This window comes from Lonchura striata, chromosome 2 (genome assembly GCF_050655825.1).
Source record: "Lonchura striata isolate lonStrDom1 chromosome 2, ASM5065582v1, whole genome shotgun sequence".
Classification (NCBI taxonomy): Eukaryota; Metazoa; Chordata; class Aves; order Passeriformes; family Estrildidae; genus Lonchura; species Lonchura striata.
In genome coordinates, this window is record NC_140704.1 from 115,050,142 (window position 1) to 115,072,918 (window position 22,777).

Genomic DNA, 22,777 nt, shown 5'->3' on the forward strand with positions numbered 1-22,777 from the left:
GTGGCATGTTATTGGGTTTTTTCACAGAAATTCTGATTCATTTTGCCTTTGCTTACAATAGTACTCATTCACGCTTGTGCATACTTGTGTACAAATCTGAAGCTATTGTCTCTAATAGCTTGAACTCGTCTCTAATAAATAGTCTGAACTTTTGTTTGACCCTTAGACCATAATAATTAATTCACAGATGCAGCATAAATTGTATTACAGGTATCCTTTGGGGTCGCATTGTAAAACTCAAGGTTATTCATTTACTCACAGTTTCCTGCAGTAGAATTCCCCACCCCATGCGATGCAGCAGAGGAAGTTGTTTGCTTCCCTGTGGGTTGCAGAAGGATGGGTATTTCTCTTTGCAGTTCTTTGTGGAAAAAGGTGATGCAGGAAGTTCTGCTTCCTTTCTCTGTGTGTGTGTTTTCTTGATCTTTTTAGCAAAGGAACTTTCCCTTTTCACTGGTGGTAGATGATGGTTTTTCTGAGCTCTACCTGGCCTCAGAGGCCAATTAAAATGTTCTTGAAGTAGTGGCAATTACAGATCAGAGTAGCTTTGTTTCAAATATTCTCATCTAAATGGCTTTAGTTGCTATAGAATTCAGTGGACTCCTCTATATTGAACTGCCAATTTGTTATTAAGCTCACTATTAATTCTAAGTGAATATTAAATTCATTATTAAGCTGTTATTTCAAAGGATCTTACATACAATATTTAACATGTTAGTTTAATGGTGATAGTGGTACTACTACCTTTCTGTTAGTTTTTTATCTACATAAAAAAGCTAAAAATAATAAAACCCATGTGTTTCAAACTTCAGATGCCATTAGTATCAAAGGGGTTGTTTGCCTGCTCAGTGCCTTCCATCCTGATGTTGAAGCTAAGCTTTTATGGTTAGCCATTATGGTGCAGTTTTAAGAGTAAAAGGGCACTCCCTGTTTGTAAAACTTTGTTCCTAGCGCTTGATTCAGTCCAAGCACTTAGTGCATGCCAAGAAAGCGACCTTTGCTAATTCTTACAGTGAATACAGGGCTGTGTTCACACAACTGGCTGTGCTGCATGTGAGCCTGCGGGAAGAACGGAGCAGACTGAGCACAGGCTGATTCCTTCCATGCTCCAGATCTGCCTGTACAGAGTGGATAGGGAGGCAGCCTGGTTCTGAATGAATTTCTGCCAGTGGTTGCCTGATTATCGGAGCATGAATTTTTTTGCTCTATTTTCTCTCTCACTTTTTATCTTTAATTCCTCATAAAGCAAATTTGAGGATTTTATGTCTTGCATTGTAATGGGAACAACTTGAACAACCTTCTGTTTGTGAGATTTGTTTCCTAGAAAGTGACCTGTATTACGAACTTCTTAATCTTGTGTTTAAATGTATTATCTGTGTTATGTACTTATACACTTACATGTTACCAAGTCAAGTTTTGTGCTGATAGGTTTTTGCCATTTCCCATTTTACCTAGGTTGCCCCACCAAGTTAGTACATGTAACTATGGGTGGAGTTAATCTGCAGTCTTTGTGTTCCCTGTAAATTTGTCCATCAAGCTTCAAAAGGTTAAATCACTGCAAATTCTCAATGGAAATAGTTCATGAAGACCTCAGATCCTACACAGGAGATCCTGCTCTCTTGCACTGACTGGGAAAGTTGAGCTCCAAAGCTGAGATGGCAGGAGTGGGGCCAAAGCTAGACAGAAAAGTGTTAGCTACAGATTGCCACAAGAGACAAAGGTGTGCAGTCCCCAACAAACCAAGAATAATTGTTCAGCTTTGACTCTTTGGTCATTTCTGAGACACTTCATACTTGGATTGCTTTGAGTGGACTTTCTGAAGTCCATTACTCATGGGAACATCACTTACTCTCTCCATGAACTTGATTCTGCTCTTTGAAACTGCTGATGAGATAAATTTGAGCATACTCATGTTTTCTCTTTGCAACATCTTGCAATAGAAAGATGTGATTAGGGTAGGATAACAGGGAGCAAAGTTCAGTAGGATGTGTTTCTGGTCTGTGTACCTGGGAAGATGATAAAAGCTACTATGAATTGCCAGCTTCCAGGGAGGGACCTTTGCTAACTAGAAGAATTTATATAAGATGATGTAGATGTGAAAACTTCAAGCACAAAGTGCCATTTACCAAGGTCTCAGTGAAATGTTATCTGAACACTGTTTGAAACTGTCTGTTCAAGAAGAACTGCTGGCATGACCAGTCAGTGAAAGTCTGACTTGATACAAGAGACTCACATTGATTTGTTTAATCTAGACTATCTGGGCATTGGGACAGACACTGAGTGCTGTCTCTAAAGCATTAGGAAATCCACTCTGGGGAAGAAAAAGCAATTAGGGCTGGAGAATAATGTTGGCAGAAGAACAAATGGATTTAAGCTGAGAGGAAATGTTCCTAATGTTTGAGAAGAATCAGGCTCCACGGCAGTTTTCCAACCACACAGCTGAGGGGGCAAATCTCGGTTGCTTTCAGGATAGACTTTGGTGTACTGATAACAGAGATTATTTGATATTCACTCGGTGATTGTTAGGAACTCGGTTAATGATCTAAAAGGGCCCTGTCCCAGTAAGAAATCAGTAATAGAACAGCTACTTCATCATTTAGAAGTTATCTAAAATTAAGTGTTGGTTTAGGGAGCCTGATCATCCTGCAGTGGCAAAAAACTGGCAGATGTCAGATCACTGTATTGGTGCAGCACAAAGTGACAAAATCTTGGGTCCCTGATCCTGTCTGTGTATCTTTAGGTCTGATTCTGGGTTTTTTTCCTACCTTATTGGCATGAAGCAGAGTACCATAGGTTTGTATGTTCTTTGAGTTCACAGTTACAGCCAGAGAAATATGTTCAAATGTTCCAAGAGAACATTGAGGAGGTTACATATCATCAAAGAATAAAAATTACCTCTCCTTTCTCAAAAAATAAAGAGAGGGTTTTGAGTTTTCTTCCCCTCTTTTGAACAGGAGGTATATATTCATTGTATTTAGAAATCAATTACCAAAATATAAAAAAATATTTTTGTCTCTCTTTTTTTTCCTAGTTGGGGAATGGCGGTCAACGTGTACTCTACCTCTATAACCCAGGAGACTATGAGCAGACATGACATCATTGCATGGGTTAATGATATATTAGCCTTAAACTACACAAAAGTTGAACAACTCTGTTCAGGTAAGAAAGCACAGTATGCTCTATAAATGTTTATTTTAAAACCACTTTAAAAGTCTGATTTGTTGAAAATAGATAACTTTTAACTTTGACATAAACCAGTTACTCTGAAAAAAGAGACTAATGTATGTGCACAGGAAGCATTTTTGAGTTTGTGTTAATCATGGGAAGATAAGGTACCTTGGGAAAGCATAACAAAGGCAGAGGTGAATGGGACAAATGTAGCAGGAGATACATAGAAGTAATAAAAAGGTTGGCTAAGGAAGCAAAGAATACAGTGATAAGTTTCAGTGTTTTCAAGCCACTGGGGTGGTATCTTTTCAAATAGAGAGTGGACATAACTGAGAAAGACACAAATAGAGAACCAACACCCCAGATGAACAAAATTCTCCAGCTCCTTTTCCTTCCTGAGGTTTCTCAAATCCCTGCTGATACTTGCAGGAAAAAAGCACAAGAAAAAGCTGAAGAAAAAACATGGATTTGAGGAAATGAGGCTTTAGCTGCTCTGAGGGCTTTAGAACTTTGTCAAAGTCTGCCTGTTTTGCTTTAAATCTGAGTTACTGTTGTAAGTACATTTGGTAATGAGCCCTGAAGAAAGGGTAATAGTTTGAATAATTCAGACATTTTAGTTAATCACAGTTACAACTAGAAGATAGGTGTTAAACAACAGGGTCTGTAACTAGATGATGGCTAAAAATTACACAGAAAAAGGCTGGTGGTTTACTGTGAATATATATTCCCCTAAGGAATGATTTCTTCCTGATTTCCACCTCTGATTTTTAAATATGAAGATGTTCTGTGGAGGAGGAGTTTGTTTGTAGTGGAGGAGATCTAACTTAGATTGCTACTTCCAGACAACTAACATAGTGGGAATATTTTATGAAGGTATAATCTTATCTTATGATGACAGGGCTCAAAGCACATGAAAGAGGAATCACATGACCAGATTTGAGCTATTTCTTGGTCCAGATGAAATTAATAAATGGCATCTTATATTAATATATTTGATTTTACCTATCATTCTGGGTAAATTTTCTCTCTCAGAGATGTTCCCTGAAAGATACAAGTAATCCTTTCAGGCAGATCGTCTCATAGCCTATTCTTCAAAATTTAGAAATTTTTCCGCTGCAGAAGTAGAATACCATACTTACAGCCTTTCACAACAACCATAAAAATGATGTTGAAAAAGTGCAGGATAAAATCAATGGAAGCAACTGATATAAACTGAGCAACTGAGGACATAGACCGTGGGAAATATTTTTTTTTCAACTGTTATTAAACTTGAAGTGTTATCTCTAGCTGTTGTTATATTTACATGTCAGGAAGTTAGCCTAAGTATTTTATTTCAGTGTATATATAAAGACAGAATTCACACAGGGAGTAGCTATAGATAGATGCAAATAGATACATGCATGCACATACTGAAGGAGATAGAAATATAGAAGGAAATGGATGTTTGCATCCAAAAATACCCCAAGTTTGCTATTGTTTGAAACAGGAAGCATAGTAGGCAAGTTATTGACTTGTTCCTATGTAGCTATTTAAATGCTCATAAATAGTTGAAAGGAAGCTTTTGAAGTGAGTTCTCAATCAAGTTAAATGTGTGTGGGCTTACACAAAAAAACCACCCAACCAAAAAAACCAACATGTAAAAAACTTCACCAAAACCCTTTCTGGAAATAGGGGAGAAGTGATCTAAGAAAATATTGACTAAGCAGAATAAAATGAGTTAAAGTTATGCAAGAAGATCAGATAGAGAGACTTAGCTGGGTGGGGCAAGGAGGGGAAAAGCATGGGAGCTGTCACAAATCCACTGTCCCATTTCATTGCACAGCTTCTTATACAACTTTTTCTGTAACCTACTGAAAGGATTTTGGGGCACACCTCAAGGGAAGACCTGAAAAAGGGTCATCTCATTGCAGCTCTTACTCCATTCTGTATAAAATTAAATATTTTCTTCCTTTAGAATTTCCTGGATTGTATTGATTATTCTTGCTACCTGATGCTTCTACATTCTCGTCTTTATGGGTGAAGGCTGTTAATTTGAATTTCCCCGTTTGGTTTGGTGGTCAAACTTGGTGCTTACACATTCTTGTTTTTACATTCATGTGCTTTATAATCCAGAAGGGGCTTTAGTAGCTCCTTATCTAAAGAAGTATTCTAGCGGAGTATTTCCTGTGTTCTGGAGGACTTTACTCTCTGAACTGATGAACCTAAACACTGATAGATTTTTGCAGACACTGGAGCACAATAATCTTAGTCTTAATAGGTTCTTCCCATTTGAGACTAGACAGTCCATTTCTCATGTGCAGAGCATCCATGTGTAGGGGTTGAAGACAGATGGATAAGCAGGTGTGGAAATCTTTCTGCATTTAATATAGTTTATTTACTCTGTAAACTCAAAAAAATGATTAAATGAGCATATATTTTATTTAGTCTATTTCTAGCATAACTTTCAGGAGAGGTACTAAGGGAACAGTAGTACAAATGGTGAACCAACTAGCAGACAGAGCGCCAGCAAGCAAGCAGGGTATGGACTGCAGTTTGAGAATGGCCAGTCTAACTCATTCATTCTGGCATTCCTTGGCTGATGTCCCTTGAACCATTAGCAGCTTTCATGCAGACTATTGCTTGTTTCCATAAAATATGAGCATTTCTCCAGGACTTTAAAGGGAAGGAATATGTAGGAAACTCTTTACAGCAATGAAGCATTTCACAGTATTAACAGGGATCTGCAGAGCTGCTGTAACTGAATTTTTATAATCTACTGTAAAATTGTGTGGACATTTTCTTCTTTTTTAGAAAAAAGCATTAACTTTAGTCATGCTGTTTTATGACTATTCAGTTCTTGTTCATTTTTGTTAATAAGGAGCAATCAAAATGCCAGAAAAAGCTAAATGTGGGGTCAAAAAATGTGGGAGAGGGAAAGCAGGGGAGGATGTTATATCTGAATTAAAAGCTCAAAGGAGTTACTTTTAGGAAGTAGGAGCAACCTAGATATGGCATATTGCTTGTGTTCAGCACCTGGCTGCGAGACCTCATGGGTCCCCACATTTTGCAGCCAACCTAGCAATAATTTATGACATTCAGAGCTTAAACAAGAAGGAATAATGTGGCATTCTGACTTTACTAAAGGCTTTATTCAGAACATATCTGAAGCTTAATGTGACAGTAGTTACAATGACAGAAAAAGCAATCCGACCTCCTTTTCCTTATTGCTGTGATATAATACACATACTGTAGCATTACCAGCCTGTGTCTCAATTTCTGCTTAGAGGAATAGAGCTGCTAGGATGAGGAGTGGCAAAGGAAGAGCTTGGCTTAGTCATAAAGTATTTGTATTCTTTGGAAGTCTTAGATGTGGCTTTTGTCTCTGCTAAGTAGGCCGAGCAAAGTGCAGTGTCCCCTGAGCTTTCTGAATGCCTGCTGTGGTAGAGAGGTGCCAAGAAAGCCAGATTATGGATGGGTGCAGTCTTGGAGAGTCTTAATTCAGTCTGCAGCTCCTCTGGTAATTTAGTTTTCACAACTGAACAGGGAAAATCTCTCCAAGCATCTCAATACAATTCTTTTGGCTTCAGACATGTGTCATATTGTCAGTTTTTGTACTCTGGGTTTGATTTCCTACAAAATTGTTTTACCTGAACATGAAATTTATAAACCATAGTTTTAATAGAAGGCATAGTGCATTTCCTTTAGATTGGCTTTAGAGAGAGCATTTAATTTGATACGTCAATGAAATATAATCGAGAACAATAGAGAGGATATCATGTCGTAGGATCCCATGTGCAAAGCCCATAGGTTTTGGGAACAGGAGTTTCATATGAAGTATGACATCAGCTGTTTCTTAGGAGTCATGCAATTTTTTTAAGGAATACACAGTGGTTTCTTAAAAAAAATCTGACTAAGCGGCTTATAACTGAATTTTCTTCAGCAAGGCTGTTTTTCTTCTCTAAGGAGTACTAAGTGTATGTGTTACAGGGCTTTTCATGACTGTTAGAGTGTTACATGAGAGTATATTCAAAATAAGAGTCAGGCAGGAGATTATAGGAGGCTTGCATATGAATTAAAAAGAAACACCACAATGTCTACAAGCTATATAATGTCAAGGAAATGGTAAATGGATAGAAAGGAAAATGTAGCCTGGAGCAAGGTATAATTTTTAACTTAGCTAGACTTCTGTGATTCTATGAGATTAAGGAGATACAGACTCTCCCCACTTTGTGTATTTGAAAATACTCAGTAGAATTGTAAACTTGCAAATTGTCAGGACCCCAGTGCACACAGGCCTTCTGTCTTTGAGGATTTGTGTACTAGGATCAAGAATTGAATGCAGGGTTGTTTTTTCCCTTGCTTTTAATAAATAGCCTTATTATAAAGAAAGTCTGTGGTTTGGCATTTTCAAATTTTAGACTGTGATGCTTTCTCTACAGATGCCCTGGGTGTTGCCAGGGGGAATGTCTCATGCGGTGACTTCTGTCCTGTATGTCCGTCGGAGTTCCTGCTGTGGAAATATGCAGTCCCTTTGTATATATGTTTTGTTGGCACTCTGGTGTCAGAGGAGAGCAGGCAGTGTGACCCAGGGCAGATGTCATCCCTTCTTTGACTTTGTGTCACCCCTCTGGCTCGGCATTTGGAGAAAAACTTTGCCGCAGCCTCTGTGGGCTGTTGTCCCTTGGGGCTGGTGCTGTGCAAGGATGGGGATGGTTGATGGCTGGTGGAGGGTGTCCATGGTGCTGTGCTTCCAGGGACACTCCTCTCCCTCTCCCTCTCCCTCTCCCTCTCCCTCTCCCTCTCCCTCTCCCTCTCCCTCTCCCTCTCCCTCTCCCTCTCCCTCTCCCTCTCCCTCTCCCTCTCCCTCTCCCTCTCCCTCTCCCTCTCCCTCTCCCTCTCCCTCTCCCTCTCCCTCTCCCTCTCCCTCTCCCTCTCCCTCTCCTCCCCAGCTGAGGGGGCTGGAGAAGGAGGGTGTTGGCCAGAGTCAGTTGTGTAAATATACACACAAACATGGTTTACTCTGCAGGTTAGCTGTGTAGGATTTGTGTTTCCGTGTGTCAGAAGGTGTTTTTTGCTCACTGCCTGTGACTTCCTACATGCTTATTACTAAAATGTGCCTTACAGGACCCTGTTGGAGTATTTGGTGCCAGCATTTCTCTACAGCCTGGTACACCTGAAAAGCCAAAGCATGTTTCCACCTTGGTAGTTTTGGTTTTTTCCCAGTTGGCAGCCTTGCAGAGGTTGGGTATCTAGCACAACTTGGGAATGGGATTAAAACATGGTTTGATCCCATTTGCACTCTGTAACTGAGGCATGTTTCAAGGAACTGGCATGTTGTCCTGAGGTCATGCAACATAGAGCATACTCAGTGTCAATGACTCTCTGATGTCTTCCACATGATATTTAGGATTAGAGGGATACAATGAATGTTAATGATTGGATTTAAATAATTTCCAAAACTTTCTGAGGAAGCTTGCCAAGCAGTATCATGAGATTGCCAGCCAATAATTTATTTTTTTAAATGTCACTCATTAAGAATTCAGGAGGAATAGAACTTGAACACGGTTTTTACTTTTAAAAAGTAATTATTTAATTACTCATAGCACTCACTTGCAGTTAGTTGCTTGATTTCCCTCTGGTTTAAAGAGCTTGTTAGATTTTATGTGGTACTTTCTTTAGGCATGATGAGTTATGCAGCTATTTTAAGTTAAATGGGAACTGTGTTTTCTGAAATTGTTCTGATCTTCCTGTTTAAAAATGAATGAATTCCAAAATAAATTATTACCAAAAATTTGAGTATTAAAAACTCTGCTGTGTATAATTTATGAGCAGCTTAATGATTTACATATTTAAGAAAAAGAGAATACAAGTTAACATAGGGGAAACCTCCCTCCAATATCCATTATTTAAAATTATCACTAGATATTCTGGATTACATCACACACATGCCCTATCTGTGTGGAAGAGGACTTTTGGAAGCAGATGTTATTTAGGTACACATGATCTCAGGGGCTGTTGGTAAGACTGGTAGGAGGTACGTAGTTCTTTTAGGCTATTTCCTGTGGTGGCAGCACTGCTTTTTCGAGCTTCCATCTGTGTGCAGGCACTCACCCTGTCCTTTTTGAGTCAGCTGTGCTCATGTAACTGTGAGCAGGAGGGCAGGACTGCACTCTAATCTGCATCACTTTCACATCTGCTTGACTTCACACAGCATCATAAAAGCTCGCTTCTCTACAACTGGGTAGGTGGTAAATTGATGTGTTCTTGATCATTCACTGGAAAATGGGCTGAAACTTCTTAAATTGTGGTGAAGGTGGCGGGACAGGGAGGAAGGGCGGGGGGGGGGAGGGTGTGTTAACTGGAGAAATAAAATTATGTTGACCACATACTAGATTATATAGGTGTTGCTGGAAATGCAAATGGGAATTTGAAGACTGTGGTCTCTCCAGTGGAGTGCTCAAGATAGTGTTCTATTTCTTAAACCTGTGGCTGTATGCAACTCAACATTATGCTCACAGACATGGAGTCATAGAATGATTTCTGTTGGAAAAAACTGTAAAGATCATGGAGTCCAACTGCCACATCCACCACTAAACCATGTCACCAAGAGCCACATCTACATGACTTTTAAATACCTCCAAGGGATGGTGAGTCCATCACTTCCCTGGGCAGCCTGTTCCAATGTTTGACAACCCTCTCTGGGAAGAAATTTTTTCTTATACCAAATCTAAACCTACCCTGCCACAACTTGAGGCTGTTTCCTTTCATTTTGTTGCTTGGGAGAAGAGATTGACCCCACCTGGCTACAGCCTCCTTTGAGGTAGTTGTAGACAGTGAGAAGGTTCCCCCACAAGCCTCATTTTCTCCAGGCTAAATAACCCCAGCTCCAGCAGCTGCTCCTCTTAAGAGTTGTTCTCCAGACCCCCCAGCTTCATTGCCCAGTTTTTAAAAACAACCTTTGAATTGCATAACAGAACACCCGTATTTGAAATCCAAATGAAAATGTATACTCTGATACCTGAGTTGAACAGCTACTGCTGCATGCTTGCCTGAACATCACTGCCGAGGAAGCAATTCTAGAAATCCTAAGGTAACAGACCAGCCCTAAGTGCTCCTGTACTGTAGACAATGATTGCTGGCATTTGTGGGATTTTCTCTCCCTTTCTTACCAAAACTATTAAGTCACACATGCTTCTTGCAAGTCACTGCTTTTTTTTGATCGTTGCTGTCATCCCAGCAACAGAAATACCGGGTGTGTGCAGCTTTCCATCGGTGTAAGCAACCCTGTGAACTGAAGTACTGATGACTAATTCATACACAAATCACCCTGTATTTTCCAAATGCATGATCAGGTGGTTACAGCTTTGGAGAGAATGAATAACTTGAAGGAGTTTATATCTAATATGAGTGGATATGTGGTTTTGTATTATCTAAATATTTCATTAAAGCAGAAAAACTAATTTTGTTACAGAAAAAGGTGCAGTCAGACTTTTCCCCAAATGGAATGTTTCAAAAACTGAGTATATGAAAATCAAACTGAGGCCTGGTTAAAAGGTTTAAACTTGATTTCTTTGCAGTTTTAGAACAAAGCTAATACTAAACATTTATACCAAATTTCTAGTGTAGAACTTAGCTCTGTTTACTGTGGTTTGGGTATCAGAATTAAAAGAAATCAGCCCCACCCCTTCCCCAGCAAGGCCCTGTCTTTTCATGGGCCCTTTGTTTTCCATGTTGGCCGGTGTGGTTTTATATGGTTTTCTGGGATCTTGCTCCCACACACTGCAGGGATTTAGGGAGGAGCAGTGAGGAACACTCTTTTGACATTAGATTTGAAGGATTGACCTAATTTGTGTAGGGCACACACATATTGGCTTATATTTATACCTGCTTATATTCACAGTGTTTCTACTAAATATTTTATTAGTATAATAAGTTCTAACTACAGTATATTAAAAGCAGTTAGTTTGAAAATAAAGTTTTCCTTTTAATTTATAAATATATAAACATCAATGCTAAAGAAAAAACAGCATCTAATCTTGGTTTCAGATCTCTAATCTGAAATCCAGGAAGTTTACTGAGTGGTAAAAACTGGTTGCAAACAGGATTCTCTTGTCTTCATTGTTACCTCTTTTAATTTCCTTTTGATTTAAATAGTGAGGAACAGAAGTATTTTTGATAATAAAGAAAATACTTCTTTGCATTTGTGGATTCATCAGCCTCCAGATGGTGAAGGAGAGGAGACAAACAGAAAATCTCTAATGATGCAGAGAACATATGCTTCAGAGCAAGCTAAGTCAGCATGGACAGTCTGGGGAAAGAAACATAGGGTCAGGGAAGAAGACATACAGGACAAAAACTAAAATTAGTTCAGCATTGCTTACTGTAAGAGACTAGTGAAAAATTGTCTACAACTCTGAAAATGCTGTAAGATACTCGATTTTTATAAATTTGGTAGTAATTTTTTGCTTTACCACTGCTTTACTCTTTGGCAAAATTCTTGATTTTTAATAGTTTTAAATAACCACCTTTTCAATTCTGAGTTTGTTCGCTTGTGTCTGAATTCTGCCCTGGCATCTCTTCCCCTCCTCTGGCAGCTGCTTGCCCAGCCTGGTGGATGCAATGCCCTCCCTCCACTTGCTGCCTGCTCTGCCCCAAGCCTGGGATGCCCAGGAAACACCTGCAAAGCCCTGGTGCTGCTGGGCTGCTTCTGCTCACTAATGGGGCTAAAAATAGCAACTGCTAGGGGTGATTTCAGCACAGCCACATTTGCAGGCTCATTTCAGAGTCTGGCCCGTGAATATTTTCTATAACTAATGGATGCATCAATATTCTAGATCAAAACACAAAAGGATTTTTAGCTAGCGATTTTAAATTGCTTGTTAGTTAATAAAGGATTAGGGGTTTTTAACATTGATCCCTCTTCTGCAGTGCCACCAGCTGTACTTTTCATCTTTCATTTCAGTAATGTCAAATTATTTCCTTTTTTTTGTGTGTGTGTATGTGCATATTTATGCATATATAAGTTTTACAGTCAGAAAGATAGATTTACTGTGAGAGCTATTCTGGTAGTGTGTATTCTACTTCTCTGTACACATTTTATAAGATTTAGGTTTGAGGGGGGTTTTGGTTGGTTTTTTTGGTTGGGGTTTTGGTGTTTTGGTTGTTTTTTCCCCAGAAAACGTAGGGAAGTTTTTTAATACTGAATAAAACACAGTAGCATAAAAATTCTTTTGTTTGTGTAAATTATGCAAGAAGTATGTCAGAAGCCATAATGTCATTATCTCTACTGCTGTATTCTTTGTATTCCATTAAAAAGGTTCCTGTCTCATGCACCTGCATTAAAGCATCAGTTGTGTAGTACCTTGGATGGCCTAAAGTGCTGTCCCAAGTGCAGAGGACCACGCAGATATGCTGTGGCTGTAAGGTAAAGGCATTGCAGTCTTACATCACTGAAGTGGTGCTCCTCTTTCTGCTGCGTCCAGGAAATCTCAGCCATGGGCAGTAGTGTCCCCATTCTGTTGCACTGGTGTTTCCCATTTAAATGTAATCTGACAGCTACAAGCTTTAGAGGGTAAAATATTAAATTATAAATAAACACCTATATAATATTAAATACATACATAACCTCAATGCCCAAAATCAAGTATTCCCAGTTGACTGTAATGATATTTTTACTTTCTCCTATTGGTGTGGTAGGCAAGTCTCTTCACTTTTTGGAGTTGGGAGGAATTTCCTCTCTTTGTAGTTCACTGTTTAGTTCAATCTATGTTTGTTTGTTGCCTCTGTACTTGAGGAAGGAGTATTTTAATGAGCTGCATTTGCCAGTGCAATAAAATCCTCCTGTTGGGGAGATGGCCCAGCAGCCACTGCAGTGCTGTGTCAGAGAACAGCTCCATGCTGCCATGTGGATGCAGTCCAGTGTTTTTTGCCCTCGAGTGCTGTGCAGACCCAGGACCACCTCCTGGCTGGCAAAGGTACAGAAACAACTGCCAGCAGAGAAAACACAAGGAAATACCCTAACTAGAGAGAGACTATCTAAAGGCATGCAGAAGGAATTTGCATTACCAGCAGAAGGAGAAAAATCTCATGTGAACACTTTGGGCTTCCAGTTTTCTAAAAGGATCTAGATGAAAGATTGTGCAGTGCATTTTTAGGGCCTCCTGGCAATTGCTTAGGTATCAGAGTAAAGCTTATAATTGGGGCATGGGGAGGATGAAAGGACAGAGTTAGGAGCAAATTCAATTTATAACATTAAATGATTGCGTGATAATCCTTTTGCATTAAATTAAACAATAATAAGTGTACTCAAGCTATGCAGTATCTATATATATATCTATGCTTTTAACAGTAATGTATTTTTTCCATTGCCATGTATTTACAAGTTCTCTTGCTAAGGATGAGTTTTAAATAATTGTGTTTATAAAGTTTTCTGTAAGAAGATGCAAATTTGTCATCTGATGCTTGTAACTTGCCAGAAGACACCTTTCCCTTTAGGGAATATTTTACTTTGATTCCTAATCAAATCAAGACCATTGCAAAGAGCTAAGCACAAGGTGTCCTTGGAAAAGGAGGTTTTAATAACCATTTTCCCCACAAAGCTAGGCAATGTGAACAGGTTCTTTTTTTTAAATGGCAGTGGTTTTCAACACTAAAGCTGGATTTTGGTAAGTCCCTTGGCAAAATTTGTGTTGGTATTTCTGAGAACATTTCTGAACTCTTCTCTTAAACTCTTCTTCTCTTTGGGAAGTGATGATCTTGGTAACCCTTTTTATGATGGCTGACTGGATACAGAGAATGAGAGCTATCTCATGCATAAAGTTGGTCATGTCAAAACATATGCATACCCATGGAGAAAAATCACTTTAAGTTCAAGTTAGTGCTGACTCTTCTGTAAAATGGGCAAGCCAGGTGTCTGCTTTGTTACTTTTTTTTCTCTGTGAACACTCAGAAATACTTGTGATAACTAATCATTGTTGATAGTGGGCTGAACTGTTAGGTGAGATCTGGACACTTCTTTGTCAAAAGTGATATGCACTAAAAGCACAGCAGTCTTTTTTGTGGAAGTGAAATTGAACTTGTCAGGGGTAATTGGGCAATCACTTCCTTGCCCTGATGCTCAAGCACAGGGACTGCACCCTCTATAGTCTCGTGTGGACTGAATGTTTGCCGAGTACCAAGTATTTATACTTGCTGAATCTTTGCTAAGTATAATGTATTTTGTAGAAAAATCTTCTAAAGAAGAAAGAGAATTGCTTTTCCTCTGATTTACTTAAACATTTTTATCTTCATTCCTAAACACTTGAGTGTGCCAACAGTGAAGGTTTTGCAAATTACAGTGGCATGATGCTGTAGGAGGAAGCTCCCTGCATACAAGAAATGCTGACTCTGTTATCTATCCTCAGGATGCTGGTTAGAAATTTTTCCATATACTTCCTTCTTTGTTCTGGATTAGTTATACGCACACACCCCTATTGCCTATGTAAGTTCAGAGAGCTCTCTAAGTTGAACTTAGGAACCTGGCTGAGAGAGAACTAAAGTTGTTAGCCCAGCTTTGAAAGCTATGGGCAGACTACACTAAAGCCTGCTTATTTAAATGCTTTTTTCAAGAAATGAAAATCACTAAGGATGTTCATTGCAGAGGGGTGGGACCTGACTAGTGTGTTTTAACAATCTAGAACCTTGTAATTATTTTTTTTTTAATCATGGTTTAATATTATCTTAAATAATTGCATTGGATGTTCTTGGCATTTAGGTACAAGGGCCCGAAGAAAGATGATCCTGGCTTGTTTGAATTCAGGAGACTGTGGGGATTGAGGAAGCTTATTAAGAGATTTTCATTTTCACTGTTATCTTCTCATTGTATGGACAGTCCTGCTGTGTATAGGGACTCCAAGAACATCCATTTCACTTTGCTTTAGTCAAGGTGATTCCTCAGATGCTGCACAGTAGCACATCGTGCATCCAGATTGAGCGGGAAAGAACCACTTGAGCATGTCACTGCTCAATATACATTAGATAAGCAGGTCTTGGGTGCATAGTGTTAGGCTGAATTACAGCAGGGACTTATTCAGCACTGTTGCTTTCTGCTCATGCTTTCTGCTAATGACATTAAACACCATTTGCCTTAGCTGGGTGCATCTGGATTAACGTCAATGCATTCTCTTGTTATAGGAGCAGCTTACTGCCAGTTCATGGATATGTTGTTCCCAGGGTGCATTAGCTTGAAGAAAGTAAAGTTTCAAGCAAAGCTGGAGCATGAGTACATTCACAACTTCAAACTTCTGCAGGCATCATTTAAAAGAATGAATGTGGATAAGGTAGGAATTCTGTACTTGTATTTTGATCGCTGCATGTTTCAAAAGTTACATAAATTGTGTAAAATTAATAAATAGAGAAAACAAAATTCAAAATACTTGAAAATGTACTTTTTCAACTTTTGGATGGAGAACTAGAATTGCAAGTAGATATTATTGACCTTTCATCATCTGAAAAGGATATTTGGGCATGAAGGAAGAAGTTTGGCATTTGGCTCCATTTAGGTACAAATTGAAAATTGAGGCCACATGTCTGGTAAGGAGTTGTGCTGTCTAACTCATTATGTCTTAATACCAGAGACCCTTTGATAAAACTCCATGTGTTGGAAATTCCTTGTCATCAGTGAATCTTCATTTTTTGATAAGTAAAATTGTTGGTGACCTGAATTTCCAACAAAATATGTTTGAAAATATGCTGTTCTTGTAAGTATTCTTTTTTTTTTTTTTTTTTTTTTTCCAAAGCAGGGTTTGAGGAATTTAAATTTATTCAAAAGCTGGAATAATTTACCCAGTGATTTAATAGATGAGTAGCACATGTGATTTTGTAAAGTTAAATGGAAACCTCTGAGAAAATGCCTGTTCAGCCTAAAGGTATTTGGTTTATGCTTGAATGTAAGAGTTTGACAGACTCACCAAGATAAATTACTGTGTTGATAAAAACAAATAATGGAAGTTATGTTATCATTCTTATAGTTTTACACTGATGCACTACCTGTTTATCCTTTTAAGGTTCTGCCCTGGCTTTTAGTGTTGCCTTATTCTGCCATTTAAACAGTCATAACAGAAGGTCCCTTAAGTCTTTTATGAATAACTGGAAAACCCTCATTGTTTCATGAAATGTTATGGATACTTCTATTTATGGTGTGATTTACTAGTGAAGCATTGGGAAGACTAATGTAGTCATTTTTCCTGTGGAGAGCAAATTTATCATGCCTTTTTAATGTAGAGTTGAGGTACAAATGGAACAACCTGAAAACACATGCAAAATGCAATGTCAATTCTTGCAGAAGCATCATAGATTTATAAAATGCTGTACAGTTACCTTCATCCTGAAGAAGAAAATTAAAACCCTTTTTCAGCTGAAAATTCATAACATTCAAGAGGCATTAAGGTCCACCTAACTTGTCTGTTTAATCAGCTGCATTAATTAAGCAAAGCAGGGCATCTCTTCTGCAGCTGTAGTCCCTGCCTGCCCACAGTGTCTGGAAGCCTTGAGTACTGCAATATTGGCTGAAGACACCTTTTAGAGGTTTCATATCTGTGAAAAATTTCTAAGATATTGATATGGAGACATCCTCGTAGCCTTTCCTTTGTTTTAGTAGAATTCTATAAGGCATTTAAGTCAACTTCTGCATGTCCACAAACTGTTCTATGTATAGCTATATGTGGAACTGAAAAAAATTACAAGGTTAAAACCTCAGGCTTGGTTCATATGACGACCATGTGCTGCCAAAATGTAGGTTGGTTTGAACTTTAGCATGTCTTGGAAAAGCTGCTGGGTTTTGTAGTTCAAACAATAGGACAGAAAAAAAGAAACATGTGTCTGGAGTTTTTGAAGAATTCTTTGTTTGTAGTATGTCAAATGTACCACGTCCATTAAAAGCTAAAATCCCTAGTTGGCTGAATGTAGCATTACTCCCAGAACAGTGTCATTCATCATGGGATGTACCCATGGATGTAAGGGAGTATCTCTGTGGAACCATAGCTATAAAGGCTTACATACACCCACTGTATCACTGCTTCAAAGACTGGGTCTCATTGGGTTTTCAATTTTTAAGAGCACTTGCAAGTTGACCCTTTCTTTTAGGAACAAAACAATGACAGAGGGTTATTTGTTGATGTAGTTAGTAGATTTTTTTCAAATAATGGTGTACGTGTAATTTTTATATTTAAAAAGAGTGGTGAAGTAATATTGGATGTTAATGTCTACCTTTTAGGTAATTCCTGTGGAAAAACTGGTCAAAGGGCGCTTCCAGGACAACTTAGATTTCATTCAATGGTTTAAGAAGTTCTTTGATGCTAACTATGATGGGAAGGAGTATGATCCTGTGGAAGCTCGACAAGGCCAAGATGCTCTTCCTCCACCAGATCCTGGTGAACAGATCTTTAACCTGCCCAAAAAGTCTCACCATGCAAACTCTCCAACTGCAGGTATTTTGGCTCTTAAAGGATTCCATTTGTGTCTCTTGAAGACAATTATAATCTGTGGTCTGTTCACTTTAAATACTAGTAAAAAATTATTTACTGGGGTGGTTGCGCCATTTTTTACCTTATCATAGGCTTAACATCTTGAGACAGCAGAAAGTTAAAATCTTGTGTGCTCTAGTTTGGCCCAGCCCTAGTGAGCATAAGATCTCTTCCATTGAACCTCCTCCATGTAAATGGCATGGACTCTGGTAATGTCTTGTGGTGGAGACAAAGGCTTTTAACCATCCTGTTGCTGAATGTGGTGTGTGCAAGTGTATTCAGGAACATTATATGGAGTGTGCTCCTCTTTCAAACCTCCGCCTTTATAGGAAGATGCATGCACAAGCTGATTTATTTTTTAATTGTTATGGTACGCAAAATGTTTCCAAATCTTAAGGGCTGACCAGAAGAACAAAAATTAAGTTATTTTTGGTTTTATATGTGCTTCTTTTTTGGGTATGCTAGTCCTCCTCACAGAAAAACATATGGGTTTTGCTCTTTCACAAAGATAACCTCAGTCTTCTAATTTTTTTATTTTGTGCTTGTGGTGCATTTTGCTACGATAAAGATAATGCTTCAGAGGAGATTGGAGCTGAATTTTTAATTTAAAACCAAAAACAGTGTTGATAAGGCATGGATGTTTTAATTATTGCTAATCAGTACTTACACAGAGTCCAGGCTTTTTCAGTTTCTCACATTGCCTTGCCAACAAGCAGGCTGGTGGTGCCCAAGAAATTTGGAGGGGACACAGTCAGGACAGCTAACCCCAATAAACTACACAGATAATCCATACCACATGGCATTGTGCTTAGCCAGAAAAACTGGGAGGGAATAAGGAGAAGGGTGGGGAGGGATGTTGAGAGTTACAGCATTTGTCTTGCCAAATCACCATTAGGAGTGATGGAGTCTGGCTTTCCTGGAGATAGGTTAATTCCTGCCTGCCCATGGGAAGAGGTGAATGAATTGTTTGCATGGCTTTTGTTTTACCTATTAAACCTGTCTTTATCTCAACCTATGAATTTTCTAACCTTTCTCCTTCTGAGTTTCTCCCCCATCTCACTGCAGGGGACAGTGAGCAATCAGCACTGGAGGCTCAGCTGCCTGCTAGGGTTAAACCACAGCAGTGTTTCTGAACAGGCCAAAGGACTAAACCTGATCTTTGGTGTTTATGTAACGTGGGTATGGCTAGTCACTAAGCAGATGCTGTTTTTGTTAACTGAGAATTAAGTGAACAGGAGAGCAACTAAGAAAAAGAAATAGTCACTAAAAAAGTATTACTGGACATAGGTTTGGGCATATGGAAATACACATGCACACACACCTAATTCCTTTATTGGCTTGTCATGGGTTTATGCTAACCCATTCCTCAAATAAGGATTAATATTTAGTTGATTTTAAATCTGTGACCTGTCCTGGGCTCAGATATGCACCAGTACTCACAAAAGCAAGGGCAGGTATGGAGCATGAAGCACTCTCACTTTTAGGCCACCTTGTGCTCTGGAATCCTACCCAGATTTCAGTTTTCTGCTCTGATCACTTCTGACGTCAAAGTGGGGCATACTTGGCCAGCTGCCTTCAGCTCATTAGTGCTTCCAGGAAATAGGGCACCTAATAGCAGGCCAGTACAACTCTGGGCTTCTAAAGCTTGTTTACATCTTTATTTTGCACTCTCTTATGCCTGCACTTCTGAATTTCAGGGTCTGGCATGTTCCAATTTCCCATGTGATGGCTTGCACTCCTTTTGGAAACAGAAAACCCAAGTGCTAATGTCAAGATGTTGTCCAATACAGAAATTGGAAAAGACACTTTTATTAAACACAGACTTTACTGTGCTTGTTAATTCTTCTTACAGATGGTCTGTTCTTCCCAAAGTCACAAATATGTCAACCAAATTAAAGCTGTGCAGGTGACAATCCTACAGAAATTGAGTAGCTACTGGAGTAGAACCAGCCAGCTGATCTGGAGGATAATGTCATGCTGTGTTGTTGGTTGTATGAAGAGCATGTCATGTGCCTTCCCAACCTTTGTATGGAATTGTACAACTGAGATAGTGTGATGAGTCTTGACAAGATCCCGTGGCTGTGAGAGTTAGCTTTTTCTTGGAAAACGTCCTTAATTGTTAACTTAAATATTGTTCAGAAGTACAGAAGACAGGGCTGGACACTAGTTTAATTTCTGAGCTGAGGATAGTGGGGTATAGATGGCACATGATGCTGGGTGAAATGAGAGTTCCAGCTTTTCTTGCTGCTTATATTTCAGAACAGAACTAATTCAGTTAGGTGCCAGCCATTCCATGGTTTACTGAATTCTGGGTGAGCACATTTTCGTGGCACTGATGCATAGTGCCTTTGTGCCTCACCTCATCCCATTATAGAACTTGCATATTGGAAGGAATGGGAGCCTTTACTGATGCTCTGAGAGGAGTTCTGTATGCATCTGCAAACTTGTGTGTGCCTCATCTCCTTTTGTTTGGGAGTAAATTGGGATGATGCAGGAACAAATTCTGGGCAGCTGGGAAATTACCATGAAAGATGTGTTTCTGTATTCATTACAGCTGCTATAGGAACCATAATGTAAACCCCAGGATATTGCTGGCCTTCTGGGCTGCAAGTGCACATTGCTGGCTCATGCTAAGCTTCTCATCAACCGACACCCCCAAATTCTTCTCAGGGCTGCTCTCAATCCATTCTCTACCCAGCCTGTATTTGTGCTTGAGATTGCCCTGAACCAGATGCAGAACCTTGCACTTGGCCATGTTGAACTTCATGAGGTTTGCACAGACCCACCCTTCAGGCCTTTCAAGGTCCCTCTGGAAGGCATCCCTTCCCTCCAGCACATGATCACACCACACAGCTGGGTGCTGTTATTAATTTGTGTGATTTGCTTCACCTTAACAGTGGAGCTTTGAAGTTTTAGTACTGCCTTGTCAGTTCATTAACAAAACAAAAGGAAGCACTTGTGAGAAAAAATAAAGAACCCAGAAGATCTTTCAGCATAATCCAGAAGTTTTTAAGCACCATGCAGTGGAAATATCTAAATGTACACATCTTTTGTTTGGTGTCAGGAGTGAGCAGATAAATGGGTACACATTTGTATTTGGGGGTTTGGCAGGCTTTAAAATATGCCTATTCAAAATTGATTAGATATATGTATTTCTAAAGGAATAATTTACTTTAGCTACTGGCAGTTTCAAATGCATTTCAGGTGATTCCTTTTGCTCCATGGAGTAGCTCTTCCAGTGCCCTTTGACAGAGTTTTGGATTTGAGTGATTTAGGAGATGATGACTATTCATAAATACTTCACTGTTCTAACAATGTATTTTCAGAGGTAGACTAAGTAAGATATATGTCCCTGAGTTAACAAGTGATCAGATCCTTAAAGGCTTCTCTGAAAACTTATCCAGAAAGGTACTGGCCTCTAAAGCTTGACGGAACGCCTGGTATCAGGTAGCTTCTTCCTGTACCTGTAAATGGATATTAAGCCATTTTTCTATAAATGCAGAGTGTGGTCTTTATTTAACTTGAAAAATAAACACTTTTAGAACAACCCAAAACTTGAGAAGTCTAAAAATGCACTGGTTTTTGTGTTAATTGGTGAGCAGGCCAGCAGCCATAGCCCTTCCCATTCCGAAGATGATCCTACTGGGGAGTCAGCACAGGTCAAGGATAATGCAGCTTGAAAACGGAAGCATAAATAGGTCCCTACACCTAATCTGCTGTGCCTCCCTCGCGCTGCCTTGTCCCTTCCTTCAGACACAGCCGATTTGTGGCCGAGCTGACGGTGGGGCTGTGGGTGGATGGCTTTGCTGGCGTGCCACGGTGTGCTTCTAGAAGCAGCAGGAGCAGCAAGGTTTCACCAGGTGAATGCAGCTCCCGGGGGAAATGAGGGTCTTTTCCTCCTTCGAGGAACAGCACAGACCACTGCTGTAGGTTCTTGGCAGCAGCACCACAGCTGCTTTTAGAGCTGATGCCATCTGCCAGCCCTGAGCCGAGTTTCGATCTCCTACAGCCTCCGCTCTTCTCTAATGCAGTGGTAAACAGCCTACAGATGTAGAGTCAAAATTGTGGTACAGGATTAAAATATTAGGGCACTGTTGTTTGTGTCAGTTCTAATGCTCCCTGCGGGAAATAGCAGAAAAGGCTTCATCTGATCAAAATTGAAAATAGTGATCAGGTTGTCAGGATTTTAGCTTAGTGTCTTATGTAAGTATTCCTGTATGCCAGAGCAAATCTCCATGGAGCACTCTCTAGTGTATGGGTGGGGGGTGTCAAAAATACATGAGTATAAGACAGCTTAATAAAATTAATTATTTACATGTAAGCTAAAAATGTGAGAGGTTCTTAGATCTGAAGGCTGTTAGATTTTTTTGGTTTGAAATATTCAGTGAGAGCAGGATGACTAAAGCAGAGCTGGAAAATACTGGAGGATCACATGAGGGCTAAAAATACTCACACTATGACAGGGAAAATAACCAGGGCAGAATGAACTGTTTGTGCATGAATGCATTATATATAATGTGCCATCGAAAAGCCAATTGCACAAGAGAAATACTGATTTTCTGTAGGGAAACAGTATATCCTGCTGTGACGGGTGTGCTGTAAATTAATTTTGAGGGATATAAATTCTCAGTGAGTTCGGTCTTTATTTTAGCAGCTAGTGATACAATTAGGACGCCTGGGAGACTAGAGAATTCCTAATGCTTTTTTTTTTGCTTTCCACCAAGCCTTGCTACCTTTTTCCTCAGTGGCAGGCAGTAGCTGTTGGCAATGGCAATTTTTGCTCACAGTGGTGCAGTGCTCCCAGGACAGCGTGGCAGAGCTAGAGATGGAAAGAGCTGCAGGGTGACAAACTGAGAGTGTTTTCATCCCTAGTTCATACAAGGCCAAGGAATTGTACTAACCGAGGGGAACAGCATGTGCAGTGACAGTGCCGGCCTGGGAGGTAAAGTGGCTCAGCTGTAACACAGACACATCTCCCCTGCCAGCATGAGGAGAATTTAATTTTTAAATCACTGAGCTCAAGAATTTAGACTAGGAGGCAACGTGCTTGCAGTGCATGAGCCAGGACCTTTTTTCAAGAGAGATAATTGTGTTTGGAAAAGCAGTGGTGAAAAGGGCTATCTTAATTTTCA

General features: G+C 39.5%; 1 protein-coding gene across 3 annotated transcripts in view; it reads left to right on the plus strand.

Moving 5' to 3' along the window:
- Positions 1-22,777, plus strand: part of MAPRE2 (microtubule associated protein RP/EB family member 2) — a 98,736-nt gene that overhangs the window by 57,667 nt on the left and 18,292 nt on the right. For all 3 annotated transcript variants that reach the window (XM_021536580.4, XM_085572099.1, XM_021536578.4), the window contains 3 exons: positions 3,029-3,156; positions 15,316-15,461; positions 17,396-17,609. In XM_021536580.4, the coding sequence (XP_021392255.1) occupies positions 3,036-3,156; positions 15,316-15,461; positions 17,396-17,609 (481 nt within the window). In that variant the 5' untranslated portion in view covers positions 3,029-3,035. The remainder of the gene's footprint in view (positions 1-3,028; positions 3,157-15,315; positions 15,462-17,395; positions 17,610-22,777) is intronic.